The 20,445-nt window shown below is 40.1% G+C and overlaps 1 protein-coding gene and 1 pseudogene across 1 annotated transcript; one reads left to right on the top strand and one right to left on the bottom strand.

The window, feature by feature from the left end:
- Window positions 1–684: 684 nt before the first annotated feature.
- LOC113889328 (reticulon-4-interacting protein 1, mitochondrial-like) lies at window positions 685–6,378 on the bottom strand. Its single transcript, XM_027536020.1, has 2 exons — window positions 5,689–6,378; window positions 685–1,019 (listed from the first exon to the last, which is right to left on the bottom strand). The coding sequence occupies exons 1-2, from the start codon at window positions 5,960–5,962 to the stop codon at window positions 685–687; spliced, it is 609 nt and encodes a 202-aa protein (XP_027391821.1). The 5' UTR covers window positions 5,963–6,378.
- Window positions 6,379–6,467: 89 nt separating this feature from the next.
- LOC113889327 overlaps window positions 6,468–20,445 on the top strand; it is a 31,149-nt pseudogene continuing 17,171 nt past the window's right edge.

Raw genomic sequence — 20,445 nt, 5'->3', positions numbered from 1 at the left:
CTTAGAGCACCAGCTGGAGAAGGCATTGGCAACCCACTCCATATCTTGCCTGGAGAATCCCAGGGACAGAGGAGCCTAGTGGGCTGGCATCTATGGGTTGCACAGAGTTGGACACGACTGAAGCGACTTAGCAGCAGCAGCAGCAGCAGTATAACACCAGCAAGAACATGTTCTCCGGAGCTTTAATCCTGGCTTCTATCACTTATTTGCTGTGGGACCTCTTTACAGCTTAAGTCTCATCTGTAGACTGGCCTAACTGTACTCACTTCACAGAGAGATTAAATAGTTTTTTTTTTTTTTTTAATGAAAAACAACTGGAACAGTGCTATTATTATGAGCTGACTTTAATTTCTTGTATAAAAGTTCAAAGTGACAGGGACAGGTGATTATATCACCCTTTAGCTATTTCAAAACCATTTAACTCATAAGATAAAATTGTCATTTAAAGACTTAAAAAGTCCCAATCATATCTTGTTTTCACTTGTATATTTTTTCTTAAAAAAAATTTTAATTGGAGGGTAATTGCTTTATAAGCTTTACAACGCGTGCTGCTTTCCACTGCACAACACCACGAGTCAGTTCTAAGTATGCATTATCCCCTCCCTCTTGAGCCTCCTTTCCCACATATATCCTAAAGACTTGCAATTCTCAGGCACTAGCTTTAGAATGTTCAAGCACAGCAAGCTATTGTGACAGAACCAGGAACACAGAATCATGAACTGAACCAAGAAAAGGAGGGTTCCAGCCAAAGCTCAGTGTATTTGTTGAAAAGAAGAAGAAAAGGTCAATGATATGGAATATACTTCCAAAAGCAGGAGAATGAAACCAGCCAATTTTGAAAAGGAATAGTGGAATGTGATAACTCACCTCATCTCCAGGTTTGAAGTACCTTACATCAAGTCCACACTCCATCACCACACCAGACACATCCCGACCCAGAGTCAGAGGAAATTCTTCTCCTTTGATTTTAACATGTAAAGGATCACGTTTCATATTTAAAGCTGTGGCTCCATAACCACCTAGAAGATACAATTTACTTTTTCTTTCAAAAGAATGAGATGCTTTCAAAACTGCTGCAGTTATGGGCCAGGTACAATTCTAGATCCTCAAGAAGTAGATTATAATCAATCTTACAAATTTTTTACCATCACACAGGAAAGCATAAAAACAATGAGTGTTGTTCCTTTCAAAGGAAATTACTAGGAAAGTTATAATCACTTTAAAGAAATTTTATATTGGACTATAGTTAATTAACAATCACTTTTTGAAATTCTAATTCTGAAACGGTCTTGAGAACTGGTCTTTGAAGTTGGTTTCCTTATTAATTTACTCATTCATGAACTTTTTCAACACGAAATCATTTGAAGCCAAGTCTGGTAAAGTAGATAAATGTCAAAGTTGTCTGACAAAATAAATAAGGCATAGGTATAGTATCTGATACTAACACACTGGTCTACGAGTAATTGTCCCTGTCTCCCCAAAAATGTTTCTAAAACACCTTTGGGTTAAGTGTAAGATTCCCAGATGGAAAAGAACCACTTGGTTGCATCAACTCGATATGCTAATCAGGCTGATTGCATTATTATATATCTTTTTTATTTAAGAATATTTACATAAATATCAACAAACTGAAAATTTCCTCTGATCACTTTTTTGTTTTTCAAAATAAATTGGCTACATATAATAATCCAAAGTAGTTTATTACACATCATCCACACATAAAATGGTTTTCTAAGGCACAAAAGTGTCTGCGGTCATCTTTTCTGCTTGACATCCTCCTGAGAACATTTCTGCTACGTGAGGCTCTCCTAGATAAGCAATTTGCTCATCTTTTTAGGGTCATGCACCGCAATTCATGCTCCAGAATCACTAAACCATCCTGAAAGTCTCCCCTGTTCTCCCACTCATCCTCATCAGATCTTAACGATGAGGGAGAAACCAGCAAAGGAGCCCAAGAAGGCTTGGCTAATGAAAAGGTATCCAGAAAGTCAAGTGAAGAGGGCCATTTAAAGAAGTCAGATGCTGCTGCCAGGGAAGAAAGTTTTCAAACAAGGTCAGGAGCTGCCAATAGACCTTTAAGAAACAAAAAAAATTCCCCCCAAAACAAAATATAGGATCCAAACAGACAGCTTGGTGACATTTTTAGGAGCAGTTGCTGCTATGGCATGTGGTGACAGAGTATGGGAATGAGGAACTGAACACCATGAGAACATTCAATTCTTCCAAATATTGAGAGTTTCTATAGAGAGTGGGAAAATGGTGCAGGGAGAAGGGAAAGGGATGGATGAAAGATGTTGGTGGTGGGTGGTGGTGGTTTAGTTGCTACATTGTGTCCGACTCTTGTGATCCCACAGACTGTACTCCACCAGACTCCTTTGTCCATGGGATTCTCCAGGCAAGAATACTGGAGTGAGTTGCCATTTCTTTCTCCAGGGGATCTTCCCAACCTAGGGATCAAGCCCTGGTCTCCTGCATTGCAGGCGAATTCTTCAACCTGAGCCACCAGGGAAGCCCACTGAAGGACTTTTAAGTCTTTTTTTTTTTTTTGGTCCTCTTTAGGAGTGGAGAAATAACAGCCAATGTGAGTGATCCAGTGGAAAGGGAAACACTAAAGATACAGGAGACAATTGCTGAAACAATGCTCCTGAGTGGGTGAGCAGGCATGGGGTCTAGAACCTTGGTGGAGGGCTGGCCTTATATGGGAACAATGACATTTAATCCATACAGCAAGAGGTAGAGAATACAGGGAGAGAAGCTGACAGGGGAGTGCAGAAGTTGTTTTTCTAATAAAAAATCAAGACACATGGAAGAAAGCATTTTAAAATTGGGCAAGTCCAAAAAATCTAAGCTGATGGCCACCATGCCGATATTAGATACATGCCAGCTGGCTAGTTAGGAGTGCATTCTACCAGGGGGGAAATAACTTCCCATGTAACTATACAAAAATCACATTTTAGTCTTCCTATTCCTTTTCTCCCTCCTCTCAAACACAATAAAACAATTATTCACTGAAATTCCTATGTGATTTGATCAACAAAAGTGGGAATTTAGTCAAGTAAAATTTTCAAGCTGCCAAAAAAAAAAACCACTCCAGTCCCTTTCTGAGCTTCACAGCCTGCAAAAGAAGGCTGTTTTCTCGGTTACTTGGATATCGACTGAGTAGTCCTGGCTCACTGGTACCAGCTAAACTAGTCCAAATCCAGAAATAGCTGGTAGTTAGGAACTGAGAATCTGCTTGGAGACAGTGAATGGGGCCTTCTGTGTCATTGTTAGAGGTGATCAGTTTGGTTCAGAGATGGAACGACCTGGACAATCCTAAATCTGCCATCAGTTTCAAAAGCTTTGATCTTATCTAAAGAAACGAAACTTTGTTGGTATGATGCTGTTGGCTGAATTTTTTTTTCTATTTTAAGATAATTCACTTCATTACCCATTTATATGATTTATGATTTTATATCCAACAACAGTAGCCATCTCCAGAAAAATAGGTGGCTCTCATCTTTCAAAATAGACATGTCCTTGCTTTCTTGTCAAGGGAAATAATGCTCCCTATAGTTTACAATTTCATTTCTCCAAGCTACCATTTCAGGTATCTTCTGCAACAGTAATCATACATTCTCAAATAAGAATCCATGGGCAGGAAATACAGAGGATAACTACAAATAATATTACCCATTCAAGTCATTAAAAAACTATGATGTCTCAAGAATACTATATAAAAGTAAAATGTTATTAAATAGCAGCCAAGAAAGTGCAGATTCAGCCATTCTACTGAATTAAAATGTACAATGTAACACAAATACATAAACTGTGCGTGTGCATTCAAAGAAATGAAAAGTTAACAACTTATTGACTGGAGATGTATTAATATGTTTTTGTCACTCGAACATTATTGACCAGAGATTTTTAATAAAATTGCTGGGCACAGGCACTGATTTCTACAAAAAATCCCCTGGTCATCAATAATGTTAAAGATCTAAACAAAGACAAAATGCTTTAAAATTGCTCAAGGATTAAAAAAAAATATTTTACTTTGTATCAAATTAGAATGAAAATATAAAGTGACATTAATGACTGAACAACTACATATGTGAAACACCAAAAAAGGCTATAGTTTGAGGGCATGGGCTACTCAAAAGAGCTTCTAATCAAGGAGATGGCAAATGCATGACTGCTCACTAGGTATATAGTACAAACGAGATAATTCCAATAGGAGTCTCTCTGTTGGCTCAATGTGTAAAAAGTTTACCTGCCAATGAAGGAGACATGGGTTCAATCCCTTATGTGAGAAGATCCCACATACCACAGAGTAAGCCCATGTGCCACAACTACTGAGCCTGTGCTCTAGAGCCTGGGCCCTGCAACAACTGAGCCCACGTGCCAAAACTACCGAAGCCCAAGTGCCCTGGAGTCCATCCGCTGCAGCAAGAAGCCGCTGCAGTAAGAAGCCCAAGCACTGCTGCTACAGAGCAGTCCATGCAGCAGGGAAGACCAAGCACAACCCAAAATAGACAACAAAGTTTTTTTAAAAAAGGTAATTCTGATAAACACTAAATTATCTTCATGCCCAATGGAAACAGAGTAAGCTGAAACACCTAGCAGTAGCAACTATTCTAAGCAAACAAAAGGAAACAAGTGTATCTTTCATGGGGCAATCGCCATAAAATCATTTAAACATATCTCTTTCCCCACAAAGAAATGTGTAATAGCTGTTCCTCATATGTCTAGATCAGCACTGTCCAACAGGGATGTAATGCAAGCCACATATCTAACTTAAAATTTTCAAGCAGACACTAAAAAGTGAAAAGAAAGTGAAATTAATGCTAATAATATTTTACTTAATATATCCAAAATATTATCAGATCAATATATAATGAACATAAAATTAATAAGACATTTTACACTCATTTTTTACTAAGTCTTGAAATCTAGTGTATATTTTATACTAACTGTACATCCCAATTCAGACTAGCCACATTTCAATTGCTCACTTTTTGTCGTTATTTTCCAAAGTGAAAGTAATTCACAGTAATCAATCTTTTCAGCACTGTAATAACTGCATAAGGAATATAGTGCACTCCAAGCTTTGTCAATAACCCCTAGCAGAAATTAAGATAACATTATTTCCATTGAAGATGGAGCACAACAGAAAAGCATATTTTAACTTCCAAGGGCAGAACGCAACAACAAAATGAGGAAGAGTACTGTGTCCATATTTTGGCATCCTGTTCTGCTGCTTTGTCCACTGAACCGTTAGAAAAAGCTGGGAGTAGTGGAAGGGCAAACTCAAATTATTATGAAAATGCAAATTCTGAACTGATGTGAAAACATAACCATACCTTTAAAACCTGTGATGGACCTCAGAACATCATAAAGTTCCTAGCAAAATGTACCAGAAAGTTAGCTGTGGATACAATCCTCAAGTCCCAATTTACATTTTTAAGGTAGCACTGGAAGCAATTCAAACTTATATTTTGTAAAAGATTTAAGCATACCATGGACATTGCCAGTTCAAAAATTTTTGAAATACCTACTGGGATACTGTCAAAACCCTAAACCATTTCTTTGTGTTAATCCCCCCAGAAGTAGTCATAACAACTAATCTTTTAAAACTGATCCTTGATGAGGCTGTCTCAAGTTAAAAAAAAAAAAAAAAAAAGGTAATGAGCAATGTCTTTTGACACTTACTTCTCATATTAACATCTATAGGATTTATACTTGCAGCGTGAACTTTGATAATGACTTCATTTGGATAGTGTATCATTGGTATCATCATGTTCTGGGTAAATCGAAGCACTTCATTACTCCCATATTTATCTATCACCCAAGCAGGCATGACAGTGCTTCTTGGAGAGGTAGTACTAATTTTTCGAACTGAAGGCTTTTGTACAACTTGGCTTCTCCAGAAGCAAACCGCAGTGCATGCATTTCTTCTAAACACACAGGTCTTCAGAAATCCCATTGTAAACAGTGGTTGAATTACGTGCCCTAATTAAAAGGCACTTAAACGGGATCAAACCCTCACACCTGAATTCCGTCAAATTCCGTCTGAATTCCGCCACTCTGGCTGGTTTCAAAGCTGAGAATTTTAAAATGCAGACAGATTAATGGAGCAATCAAAGAAAGAAGAGTATGGATTTACTTTACTCTTCACATCTGAAATACTCCAATTCCCATTCCAATCAGTATGCCATTCATTCTCCTCCTCCCTTACACCAGCTCCCCTTAAAAGCAAAACCCCTAAAATCCTGCCCTGTCCCAGAGCCCTCTGAGGGAGAAGCCGACTCCTCTCGCGATCCAGACGCCACAGAAATTCACACACTTCCAGGCTTCCGCCGCGACCCTAGCCCGGAGTCTCCTTGTCACGCTTTCTCTTTCCCTTCGGGACTTGCTTAGCGGCACCAGCCAATCGTGTGCAAAGATCATTTGCCTTGGGCTGCAATTCGACCAATCCGAGAACTCGGTGCTGACAGGTTCTGTGATGATCAAAGATGGCTGCGCACATGTAATACCAGCAGCGGCAACTGACCTTTCTGTTCTTCTCGTCACCTGGTCCCTGGGGTGGCAGACGGGGCACGAGGACCATGTTGGGCCGGACCCTGCGAGAAGTGAGTCGAATTGTCTGCTGAGGGTCCAAGAGGTCGGGAAGATTCGGGGAGTCCTTCTTCTTGTGGACGAGGGGCTCCCCCTTCCTAACCGCGTCTTGGTCAGCCTCGCTGCCTTCTGCCTTAGAACTTGGGGGGATTCGGACCTCCGAGTCCTTAGGCTGTGCTCCTTGTATCCTTTCGGAGTTATATTCTCAGCGGGGAAGGCTTCTGCCCCGCGGCGTTGTGGGGTGGAAGGCAGAGTGGCTTCTCTCGATTATTCGTTTGCTCAGGCTGCCTCCAGCTCTTGATGGCCTCGAGGTAGGCTCGGCCATATAACGGGGATTTAGCTAGTCCTTGTCCACTACACTCATCTGATGCAGTCCTCACTAAGGACCCCGCAAATCTGTCCCTTGCAAAAGCCAAACTAGTGATTCTTAGCTCCCCACCCCAACCCCGCATATATTCATTCTCCAAGCTTCCACAACCACCAAGATACCTACGATTTTCTTACCTGTGTCTCCATTTCCTCCACCTTATTTTTGAACTCTAGGCTATATTTGTGAATGTCTTCTGGACAGCTCTTCCAAATGTCCCACAAGCACCCCAGACTCAATTTAACCGAAGTTGACTTAATCATTGTAACAGAACCACCTCTTGCATCTCAACCTACATCATAAAAAACAAAAAACATGATTTCTGATATTCTCTTGTTCAGGATACAAGTGTTATTCCAGTTACCCTTAGATTTTTCTTCATATGTCATGTCCAATAGGTCACTAAATTCTGTTCATTCTTTTTTGAAATTATGTCTGGAGTCTGTTCTCTCATTTTGTCCCTGCTCTTAGGGCTTTAATTCAGATCTCCTTGCTTTCTGGCACAGATCTCCCGACCTGCCCAGCTGTCTGATAGCAGACCCACTGCTATCAGAATCACCTTGGGCCCTCCTTAAAAACTACAGCTGTGTCCCCCTCATGCAGGTCATTATGGTAAGACCCAGAGGATATGGTTTAACCTTAGCTCCCAGGTGATTCTGCTGATAGATTTAGCAATTGAGGACCTACCCCACCTTCCATCTTCCATTTGCCTTCCATCTTCCATTTGTATCTTCACTTGGAAAGTCTTTTTCTTTTTCCAACTGGCAGCCTTTTAGAAAACTATAAATTATGAGAACTTTAAATCCATTGGCTTTAAATGATGAACAGCTATTCCCTCAATACATTTTGTTTTACCATACTAAAATTGCATCTGCTTATACTGTCAGTGAACAATCTAATTTGTTCTTGAAATTTTTAAAAAATATTTTAACTACCAACTTAATGTAAAGTGAAATACAACCTAAAAAAATGGGGTATTTTTTTTTTCTGCCCTTTCCCCCAGCACTGCCTTTTTTGTACCAGCCTTCCTCACTAATGTTGTCCAGTGAGCCATTGTGAGAGCAATTTTTACCTCAAGGGGGAAAATATATTTAGGGAATCTGACCCAAGGGTAGCCAGAAAGTTGCCTTGACATGATTACTTTCACTTAGTCTCTCCTTTAACAAATATTTATTGATACCTATTGTGCAAAACATTATTTGGTTATTTTCCCAGACCCTAATATATCTTCTGTCCACTCTGTTATTTCCACATCATTGTACCAGTGCCCCAAATTCTATGAATTAGAGATTAATTTAGTACATATTCCATTTTAAAGATGGATCTTTACACATTCCATATGTAAAGATGCCTGGGACAGTTGAATGATTTATCCATTGTAATTATAATCAATCAGATTTCTCTCCATCACACTCTAGCTGAGATTATCAATTGAAGGAAGAGAACATTTGTAGGGGAGGGTATTTGGGGAAGGACTGGAAACTGGTGTTTTGAGATAACTTGAGGGACCTGAGTGGAGGCTTAGGGCAGTAGAGGAGCCCTGGGAAGAAGCACTGGTGTGTGTGTGAGTCACTCAGTCACGGCCGACTCTTTGCAGCCCCGTGGACTGTAGCCCACCAGGCTTCTCTGTCCATGCGATTCTCCAGGCAAGAATACTGGATTGCCATTCCCTTCTCCAGAGGATTTCCCAACCCAGGGAACGAATCCTGGTCTCCTGCATTGCTGGCAGATTCTTTACCATTTGGACTATAGAGAAGCACTAAAAAAGAGGTAAAATGCCAAATGGGAGATAAAACTGCTACTTGTAAATTTTACCCAGGTATGTTCAGGAAAGGGAAGAATCTTACTTTCACTCTTTGTATTTTAGTGGCCTGATCCCAGTGTTACTAGGAACCAAACACCACACTAGTATTACTGGCCCTATAATTATATTAAACGGTTATTGTTATATTAAAGAAAATTAATTTTTATATCCAACAGGTTTCTTGGGGGTCTAGCCTAAGAACATCTAATTGCTGTTCTATGGGAAAATAGATTCCAAATTTTAAACATCTCAGTTCATTCATTAACATTTATTGAGCACCTCTGTGTTCTAGACATTGAGGATCAACATGAAGAAAGAAATTCCTGCCCTTATGAAACCTACGTTTGTGTGGGGAAGGAGGCATTAAGTAAGTTTAATAATATAATTTCAAGTAGTATACGTGCTATGAAGAAAGGTTAAGCGGGCTATTTTGTTGTTCAGTGACTCAGTCCTGCCCGACTCTACAACCTCATGGACTGCAGCACGCCAGGCTTCGCTGTCCTTCACTATCTCCCAGAGTGTGCTCAGACTCATGTCCATTGTGTCAGTGATGCCATCCAACCATCTCATTCTCTGTCACCCCTTTTCCCTCAGTCTTTCCAGCATCAGAGTATAGTGAGAATTAGTTGGGGGATATGGATTTTAAAGTGATCAGGAAAGTTTCTCTGACTGAGTGGGTGGTATATAATAGAGACCTGAAAGATAAAAAGGGTGAACCCTGGGAGAACTGGGAGAAGGGTCTTTGAGGCAGGAAGAAGAGTAAGTGGAAAATCCCTGAAGCAGGGGCAAACTTGACATGTTCAAGGAAGCTCTCTTCTCACCCAAGAGAAGCAGGAACCAGATGACCTTTCAGGCCATGAGAAGGAATGTGGGTTTTATTCTAAATGTAATGCAAATCCTCTAGAAGGTTGTGAGTCTTTGGACATGATCTGATTTAAAATTTAAAAAGCTCCAGGCTACTCAGGATTGTGGTCTGGAGGAAGGCAAATGGAGAAGCAGGGGGCCAGTTAGAAGGCCGTTGCCTTGCCAAGAGCTGATGCAGCATGAATAGGGTGGTGGGAGCAGAAGTAATACAGAATAGGGGTTTTGTTTCTTAAGTTTGGGCTTTCTGACAGATTGGATATAGGTTTGATGGAAAGAGACGAGTCAAGGAGGATGCTTGGATTTGGGGCCTGGGCAAGTGGCACAGTGGTAAAGAATCCACCTGCCAGTGCAGGAGACACAAGAGATGCAGGTTCAATCCCTGGGTCAGGAAAATCCCCTGGAGAAGGAAATGGCAACCCACTCTACTATTCTTGCCTGGAGAATTCATGGACAGAGGCCCCATAGTTCATGGGGTCACAAACAGTCAGACACAGCTGAGCACAGCACACAGAATCAAGATGGGAAAGATTCTACAGGGAGCGTGTTGTGAGGAGAAAGTTATCAAGACAGGATAATTTTGAGATGCCTCCAAAGATATCCAAGCGAAGAGGTTGGTTAAGCAGATGGATATAGGAATGTGGAGATCAAGAGAGAAGCTAGGTATGAAAATATGAGTTGGCCAGAGTGGAGGAGATAATTGAAGTCATGCAGTCAGATGAGATCATCTGGGAAGCTGAGTGAAAATATAGAAGAAGGGATAATACTTTCCAACATTTCGAGGTCAGCAGCAGGAAGCACAGCTAGCAAAAGAGACTTGAAGGAATGGCCTTAAGTAAGGCAGGAGGAAACCAGAAGGGCTTGGTCTCCTGAAATACAAGTGGAAAAGAAGTGCTTCCAGGAGCGGGTGATGTTGAATGCCGATCCAGACTGAGTGTGACTGCTGGATTTAGGAACGTGAAGCTGACTGGTGATCTTGAAGTGCTGTTTCTTGGAACAATGGAGACAAAAGCAAGAATGTTAAATGGGTGTGTTAAAGAGAGTACCAGTCAACCAGACACACTCAGCTTCCAAGGGCTCTTCTATACCTTCAGCATTTATCAAGACAGTTTTTCTTCTGAAAGTCCTTTTCCTCAGTGAATCTCTGATGTTATTAATACCTGTGAAGTTAACAAAATGTTCTCTATCAGTTACAGAGGAGTAAATGCTATTACACTTTGCACAGAGAAGTAGTGTAGTGGTCCGAAGCATGGGCTTCATAAACAAGATCAGACCTTGGTTGAATCCCAGCTCTGTTGCTTTCTAGCTATGTGATTTTAAGCAGGAACTTTGGTAATTTATCTGTAGATTAGAAATAATAATATCAGCCTGTTAATGTGGATATAAAGGTTAAATGAAATGTATAGGATAACACCTGGAACTAAGAGCTATTATTAGCACTGATTTTGTTACAGTGACAAAATTACTAGATTATATGTGTTTATAGTTTTCTTTGGAAGGACTGAAGCTGAAACTCCAGTACTTTGGCCACTTCATGCAAAGAGTTGACTCATTGGAAAAGACTCTGATGCTGGGAGGGATTGGGGGCAGGAGGAGAAGGGGACGACAGAGGATGAGATGGTTGGATGGCATCACTGACTCGATGGACGTGAGTCTCAGTGAACTCTGGGAGTTGGTGATGGACAGGGAAGCCTGGCGTGCTGCAATTCATGGGGTCGCAAAGAGTCGGACACGACTGAGCAACTGAACTGAACTGATAGTTTTCTTTTCCCTGGTCCTCTAAGAAGAGTAGTTCCTGCGGAAGATTTCCTCATTTTTACAAGAAGGCATATTACTTTTCTATTGTTGCATAACAAACTTGGCTTAAAATAACACAGTCTTAAAACACCCACAGTCTGATCATCTCACAGTTTTGTGGGTCAGGGCTGGCGTGGCTGGGTTCTCTACTCAGTTTAACAAGGCTGGTCGTAAGGTGTCAACCAGAGCTGCAGATTCTTTGCATGCCTTGGGATCCTCTTTCCACCTCACTGGTGGGCAGAATCCATTGCTTTGAGGTTGGAGGACTGAGATCCCAGTTTTCCTGCTGGATGGTAGAGTAAATGAGCTCAGGAGACAGGATATGTGGGATGATGATTAGAACTGAGGTTTGGGAGAATATACAGATGCTGGTAATGACATAGTCTGGGCTGTGACCATGTGAGTGGGTAACTGGAGTGAAGTGAAGAGTTTGTGTCAAGGGAGTTCAAGAACTGAGAGGCCCGGTGACAGTGTACCTGACTTGAAGTTTAAAGTCAACAAAAATAGCTACAGTGAACCAGCTGCTAAAATCTTTCATAAATGAAAAGGAGTACCAGGGAGACTGTTAGAGTAATATAATCTCCTCCAAGACCTGTGCTTCAGATGAGCTGGGGGTTTTGAGAAAAGAGGCAAGAAAAAGGCATTGAGGACAAGGGCAACACCTGCCCACACAATCTCCCCTCCCCACTGGACTCTGGTACATGGTAAGTAAGAACTAAAACGGCCATCCTGTGGGAAAACTGCAGGAGAAGCAGTGGCCTTAAGGAAAATCTAGTTTCCATTTGAGAAGAGAAATGCTAGGGAGAGAGAATTTGTTTTCTTAATGAAAACTTTTCCACTTGATTTCATCTTCTATTCAGATATGACACTTTTAGTTTTGCTCCAGGGGATCTTACTATTTGTCATAATCCTTGTGCCTAGTCCATTCTAGCTAATTAGCATCTTTGTTTTCATTTCCCTTCTTGATTTTCTCAAATCTAGATTTCCTAAATACGGTCCTAACAAAGATCACCATTTAAAATGAGTACTCCCAGAATAGTATGCAGCTTCCTTAAAAAAAACAAAAATAGACCTACTATATGACCCTGCAGTCCCACTCCTGGGCATATATCCAGAGAAAACCATAATTTGAAAAGATGTATGCACCTCACTGTTCATTTCAAGACTATTTACAATAGCCAGAACATGGAAACAACCTGAATGTCCAACAGATGAAAGGATAAAGAAGATGTGCTATATTTACACAATGGAACATTCAGATCAGATCAGATCAGTCGCTCAGTCGTGTCCGACTCTTTGCGACCCCATGAATCACAGCACGCCAGGCCTCCCTGTCCATCACCAACTCCTGGAGTTCACTCCGACTCACATCCATCGAGTCAGTGATTCCATCCAGCCATCTCATCCTCTGTCGTCCCCTTCTCCTCCTGCCCCCAATCCCTCCCAGCATCAGAGTCTTTTCCAATGAGTCAACTCTTTGCATGAAGTGGCCAAAGTACTGGAGTTTCAGCTTCAGCATCATTCCTTCTAAAGAAATCCCAGGGCTGATCTCCTTCAGAATGGACTGGTTGGATCTCCTTGCAGTCCAAGGGACTCCCAAGAGTCTTCTCCAACACCACAGTTCAAAAGCATCAATTCTTCGGCGCTCAGTCTTCTTCACAGTCCAACTCTCACATCCATACATGACCACAGGAAAAACCATAGTCTTGACTAGACGAACCTTTGTTGGCAAAGTAATGTCTCTGCTTTTGAATTCCTTCTAAGGAGTAAGTGTCTTTTAATTTCACGGCTGCAGTCACCATCTGCAGTGATTTTGGAGCCCAGAAAAATAAAGTCTGACACTGTTTCCACTGTTTCCCCATCTATTTCCCATGAAGTGGTGGGACCCGATGCCACGATCTTCGTTTTCTGAATGTTGAGCTTTAAGCCAACTTTTTCACTCTCCTCTTTCACTTTCATCAAGAGGCTTTTTAGTTCCTCTTCACTTTCTGCCATAAGGGTGGTGTCATCTGCATATCTGAGGTTATTGATATTTCTCCCAGCAATCTTGATGCCAGCTTGTGTTTCTTCCAGTCCAGCGTTTCTCATGATGTAGTCTGCATAGAAGTTAAATAAACAGGGTGACAATATACAGCCTTGACGAACTCCTTTTCCTATTTGGAACCAGTCTGTTGTTCCATGTCCAGTTCTAACTGTTGCTTCCTGACCTGCATATAGGTTTCTCAAGAGGCAGGTCAGGTGGTCTGGGATTCCCATCTCTTTCAGAATTTTCCACAGTTTATTGTGATCCACACAGTCAAAGGCTTTGGCATAGTCAATAAAGCAGAAATAGATGTTTTTCTGGAACTTTCTTGCTTTTTCCATGATCCATCGGATGTTGGCAATTTGATCTCTGGTTCCTCTGCCTTTTCTAAAACCAGCTTGAACATCAGGAAGTTCACGGTTCACGTATTGCTGAAGCCTGGCTTGGAGAATTTTGAGCATTACTTTACTAGCATGTGAGATGAGTGCAATTGTGTGGTAGTTTGAGCATTCTTTGGCATTGCCTTTCTTTGGAATTGGAATGAAAACTGACCTTTTCCAGTCCTGTGGCCACTGCTGAGTTTTCCAAATTTGCTGGCATAATGGGACATTACTCAGCCATAAAAAAATAAAAATGAAATAATGCCGTTTGCAGCAATATGGATGGACCTGGAGATTATCATACTAAGTGAAGTAAGTAAGACAAAGACATGATACTGCTTATACACGGAATTTCAAAAATAATGATACAACTGAACTTACATACAGAATAGAAACAGACCCACAGACATAGATGTCAAACTTATGGTTACCAAAAGGAAAGAGGAGGGGATAAATTAGGAGTTTGAGATTAACATATACACACTACTACACATAAAACAGATAACACACAAGGACCTACTTTATAGCACAGGGAAATCTACTCAATATTATGTAGTAACCTATAACGGAAAAGAAAATCTGGGGGGAAAAAAAGACGTATTTGTAACTGAATCACTTTGCTTTACACCTGAAACCAACACAACACTGTAGATCAGATATACTTCAATAAATGAGTGAGTACTCCAGACAGTCTGATTTCTTGCCTTTGTAACCACAGCTGCAACTCCTTACCTCTTCCTGTCATAGCAGCTGGTGAGTCAGAAGGCAACGTGAGGATAATGGGCATCAGGGGACTTGAGGGGAGGCAAAAAGAGGAGACAATAGCAGACATAATCTTCCTCGTGTTTACGGTTCTGCTCTGGGGTAGGCCTGTTTATATACCTCTGTGTCTGTCCAGCTTTGTGCTTCTGCAAGTTCTGAAACTTGCAGCCTATTTACATAAGCCCACTCCATATTTACAGTATCAGAACACACTGCTGTCTTTTTTTTCTCTTCTGCTCCACTCTTCTCAAGCGTCATACAAACCATTCAGCAGTAATACCTTTTTTGTTACATTCAGTTATCTCCTTTGAGTCGAGCCCAGCTGCCCCTCACCAACCCCCGACCCTCCCAGTATCCCCATGGTAGCCCTTTCCTCCTTCTGTGCATCAGCATTAGCGGCCTTCTCAGTGGCTTATTGGCACTGCTTTTCTAGCTCAACACCCTCAGGCCTAAGAATACCACCTCTCTGATGATTTATTCAACAGTTTAGAGCAGAACACTTGCAGATTTTCCCCTAAACGCAAACTCCTATTGCTTGATATATATTCAGTCAATTCAGTTCAGTCGCTCAGTCATGTCTGACTCTTCACGACCCCATGAATTGCAGCACGCCAGGCCTCCCTGTCCATCACCAACTCCCAGAGTGCACCCAGACCCACGTCCATCGAGTCAGTGATTCCACCCAGCCATCTCATCCTCTGTCGTCCCCTTCTCCTCCTGCCCCCAATCCCTCCCAGCATCAGAGTCTTTGCCAATAAGTCAACTCTTTGCATGAGGTGGCCAAAGTATTGGAGTTTCAGCTTCAGCATCATTCCTTCCAAAGAAATCCCAGGGCTGATCTCCTTCAGAATGGACTGGTTGGATTTCCTTGCAGTCCAAGGGACTCTCAAGAGTCTTCTCCAACACCACAGTTCAAAAGCATCAATTCTTCGGTGCTCAGCCTTCTTCACAGACCAACTCTCAACATCCATACACGACCACTGGAAAAACCATAGCCTTGACTAGACCGACCTTTGTTGGCAAAGTAATGTCTCTGCTTTTGAATATGCTATCTAGGTTCTTTCCTTCCAAGGAGTAGCGTCTTTTAATTTCATGGCTGCAGTCACCATCTGCAGTGATTTTGGAGCCCAGAAAAATAAAGTCTGACACTGTTTCCACTGTTTCCCCATCTATTTCCCATGAAGTGATGGGACCGGATGCCATCATCTTTGTTTTCTGAATGTTGAGCTTTAAGCCAACTTTTTCGTTCTCCACTTTCACTTTCATCAAGAGGCTTTTGAGTTCCTCTTCACTTTCTGCCATAAGGGTGGTGTCATCTGCATATCTGAGGTTATTGATATTTTTCCGGGCAATCTTGATTCCAGCTTGTGTTTCTTCCAGTCCAGCATTTCTCATGATGTACTCTGCATATAAGTTAAATAAACAGGGTGGCACAATATACAGCCTTGACGTACTCCTTTTCCTATTTGGAACCAGTCTGTTGTTCCATGTCCACTTCTAACTGTTGCTTCCTGACCTGCATACAGATTTCTCAGAGGCAGGTCAGGTGGTCTGGGATTCCCGTCTCTTTCAGAATTTTCCACAGTTTATTGTGATCCACACAGTCAAAGGCTTTGGCATAGTCAATAAAGCAGAAATAGATGTTTTTCTGGAACTCTTTTGCTTTTTCAATGATCCAGAAGATGTTGGCAATTTGATCTCTGGTTCCTCTGCCTTTTCTAAAACCAGCTTGAACATCAGGAAGTTCACAGGTTCACGTATTGCTGAAGCCTGGCCTGGAGAATTTTGAGCATTACTTTACTAGCATGTGAGATGAGTGCAATTGTGCAGTAGTTTAAGCATTCTTTGGCATTGCCTTTCTTTGGGTTTGGTTTCTTTGACCTTTTCCAGTCCTGTGGCCACTGCTGAGTTTTCCAAATTTGCTGGCATATTGAGTGCAGCACTTTCACAGCATCATCTTTCAGGATTTGAAATAGCTCAACTGGAATTCCATCACCTTCACTAGCTTTGTTCGTAGTGATGCTTTCTAAGGCCCACTTGACTTCACATTCCAGGATGTCTGGCTCTAGGTCAGTGATCACACCATCGTGATTATCTGGGTCATGAAGATCTTTTTTGTACAGTTCTGTGTATCCTTGCCACCTCTTCTTAATATCTTCTGCTTCTGTTAGGTCCGTACCATTTCTGTCCTTTATCGAGCCCATCTTTGCATGAAATGTCCCCTTGGTATCTCTGATTTTCTTGAAGAGATCTCTAGTCTTTCCCATTCTGTTTTTTCCTGTATTTCTTTGCATTGATCACTGAAGAAGGCTTTCTTATCTCTTCTTTGGAACTCTGCATTCAGATGCTTATATCTTTCCTTTTCTCCTTTGCTTTTCGCTTCTCTTTGTTTCACAGCTATTTGTAAGGCCTCCCCAGACAGCCATTTTGCTTTTTTGCATTTCTTTTCTTGGGGATGGTCTTGATCCCTGTCTCCTGTACTGTCACGAACCTCATTCCATAGTTCACCAGGCACTCTATCTATCAGATCTAGGCCCTTAAATCTATTTCTCACTTCCACTGTATAATCATAAGGGATTTGATTTAGGTCATACCTGAATGGTCTAGTGGTTTTCCCTACTTTCTTCAGTCAACATACAGGACAGGCTAAGCTTCCACTGGGGCAGTGAGAAATCGTGAAGGAGCAGATGTTAAGAAGTTACCCTTTACTATTTGTGTGACTTTGAGCAAATCATTTAACCTCTCTGAGCTTCAGTTAATTTATCTATAAAGTGAGGTTAATAATTTGTTGGTTGTTTTAAGGGCTGAATAAAGTGATAATGCATGTAAAGCAACAGTAGTGCCTGGTCTTGTTTTGAATCTAAACCTCACTTCAAATTTTTATATTTAACCACTCTATCTGCCTGTCTCTCTCAGTATAACATTTGAAACTTGTGCAGACTCAGCAGAAGTTTTTTGGAATTGTGTATATTCTAGGTTTCTGTGGCACTGAAACAAGGCCAGATCACGCCAACTGAGCTCTGTCAAAGATGTCTCTCCCTTATCAAGAAGACTAAGTTTCTAAATGCATACATTACTGTATCAGAAGAAGTGGCCTTAAAGCAAGCTGAAGAATCAGAGAAAAGATATAAGAAAGGTAAATTACTTTGACTTGTACTTAATTGTTACATCCCGAGAGAAAGAGTTTAATTGGATATAGCAGTCTCCATTTGGCAGGTAGAGCTTTAAACATTAAAAAAAAAACTTCCCTTATTTAAAGACCTGGGGAATTCCTGGAGATTCAGTGGTTAGGACTCCGCACTTCCACTGTTGGGGGCTCATGTTCAGTCATTGGTTGGGGAACTTAGACCCCACAAATCTTGTAGTATGGCCAAATAAATAAAATTATTTTTTAAAAGAACAACTGGTTTGAGGTATAATAAAAATGAGACTAATAGATACGTGATGCTTTATAATGTCCAACTTGTAATAATTTCTAACAAATTTGATTTCTGAAGAAGTATCTTTAGCAAGCTAGTAGCTGTCTTAATAACTAGGATTAATGTCTCTGTATGTCGAACTAGATATCTTTTCTATTCTTTTGGTTTCTTAATGCAGGTCACTCACTGGGAGATTTAGATGGAATTCCTATTGCAGTAAAAGATAACTTTAGTACATCCGGCATTGAGACAACCTGTGCATCAAACATGCTGAAAGGTAAAGTGTAACTAGCCAGAGCATTAATTTATAAAAATAAGTGTTTTTCAGTTTAAATTAAAGATACTAATGCACCAAGATATCTTAGACTAGTTATATTTGCACAGGAAATAACTTATGGTGAAATATTACCTTCTTACTATTTGCTCTTTCAGAATGCAAAGTTATTCTTCAGGGGTAGGCCTGCTTAACAGAGGAATCCTATTTAGGAAGATAACATCACTGCAAACACACTAAGTGAACTCTTAACTCCTCCAACTTCCACTCGATAGTATAGAAATAAGTATAAAGTAGCTGTCATTACCCCTCTTTTGCAGATGGTATAAGGATTTATTATTAATAACATCTACTGTCTGATTATTTTTTATCACTATACTTAGTATAATGATGCTTAGTTTTAATTTTTTAAGTTTAGTAGGTCAAAAAGGAATCATATTTATCAATATATGGTTGGATCCTAGGAGAAAAAAAATGGAAAAAGGATAGAGAACTTCACACTAAAACTAATATTCTGAAGTGTATGCCCCAAGTTCCTTTGATAAAGTAAACTGTTGTTAATTGTTTGCAAATATACACTAGATAGAGGAAATTTTATTAACAATAAAGATCTATCCCTGCTGGAAATAGATAAAAATTGCTGTGTGATATAGCACATCTGAGAAGAAAAAGTCAATGCAATGAGCAGAATGATTTGTGATTAATTTCAAATGACTTGGGTACCTCTCTATCATTCAATATTTTGTACTGTTGAAGTCAATATTTTTAGATTATAAAGATGATGAATATAGAGACTTTCTTTAGAAAATATAGCAAGCAGTCAGCTGCAGAAAAACATTAACTTTCAGAAGAAAGTACAACTTAAATTAGGAATAAGTAGCATTTGTCAATATGAATTGCTTAATTGGAGTTTAAAATTGTTTCTTACATAGGATTTACATGTTCACTGTTTTCTTTCCTATGATAAAAATTACTGAATTTTTAGGAGGACAGGGGCAAGAAAGGGGAGGGGATTAAAAGGTATAAGTGACTGTATAAAATAAATAAGCTATAAGAGTATATTGTACAGAACAGGGAATATAGACAACATTTTATAATAACTTTAAATATAACCTGTAAAATATTTGAATCACTATGTTTTACACCTGTAATATAACATTTAAATCAGCTATACCTCAGTTTTGTTTTTGTTTTTTTTTAAAGAAAACTGAATTTTTTTCAGGTTATGTACCCCCTATAATGCCACAGTAGTTCAGAAGTTGTTGGATCAGGGAGCTCTGCTAATGGGAAAAACAAACTTAGATGAGTTTGCTATGGGGTAAGTAAAATTAAAATTTTCTTTTCCTGTATTTCTTTCATCTGTGTCTTCAACTTCATTGTATGTAGGTACCTAAAAGTAGTGTGACTTCGTGAGAACTCTCTTGCCAATTCCTTGCTAGTTCCTCAGTTCCTCCATGAGAGATGACGTTAGTGAGGTGATTTCGTGAGGACTCTTTGCCAATTTCTCAGTCCCTCCATGAGAGCTTGTGTTCTGCTGATAGATATCTCACTTTGGTTTTGATTTGCATTTCCCCGATGACTAACAATGTTGATCATCATGTGTTTATTTTGGTATCCATGTATCTTTGGTGAAGTATCTATTCAAATCTTCTCAATGAGTTGTAAGAGTTTTTCCCCATATAGTCTGGATTCAAGTCCATTATCAAATAGGTGATTTGCAAATAGGTTCTCTGAGTCTCTGGCTTGTCTTTGCATCCTCTGAATATGCCTTTCAAATAGCAAAAGGTTTTAGTTTTGACGAAGTCCAGTTTGTTGTTTTCTTCCTTTAATGACTCATGGTTTGTGTTTTCTAAGAAAGCTTTACCTTTTCGAAGGTCATCAAGACTTTTTTTCCAGTGTTTTCTCCTAGAAGTTTTATAGTTTTAGTTCTTATATTTAAAATTGTAATCCAGTTAATTTTTGTAGATTATGTGAAGAAAGCAAAAGTTCATTTTTTTGCATATGTCTATCGTATATATCTGGGACCATAGGAATTCAAATTAAATTACTTTGATTCCTTTGCCAAAAATCAGTCCAACATATGTATAGGTCTATTTCTGGATTCTATTCTGTTGATTTGTGTATTCCTAATCCATTATCATGCTATCTTGATGATTGTAGCTTC

The sequence above is a fragment of the Bos indicus x Bos taurus genome, unplaced genomic scaffold (assembly GCF_003369695.1).
Source record: "Bos indicus x Bos taurus breed Angus x Brahman F1 hybrid unplaced genomic scaffold, Bos_hybrid_MaternalHap_v2.0 tig00011766_arrow_arrow_obj, whole genome shotgun sequence".
Classification (NCBI taxonomy): domain Eukaryota; kingdom Metazoa; phylum Chordata; class Mammalia; order Artiodactyla; family Bovidae; genus Bos; species Bos indicus x Bos taurus.
Note: the sequence above shows the minus strand (reverse complement) of the source record. Positions and strands in the feature narration are given on the sequence as shown.

Coding starts and splice junctions, on each gene's coding strand:
- LOC113889328 (XM_027536020.1), bottom strand. CDS start 5,962: ATGGGATTTCTGAAGACCTGTGTGTTTAGAAGAAATGCATGCACTGCG. Junction 1,020..5,688: donor TATAGATGTTAATATGAGAA/GTAAGTGTCAAA, acceptor TGTATCTTCTAG/GTGGTTATGGAGCCACAGCT.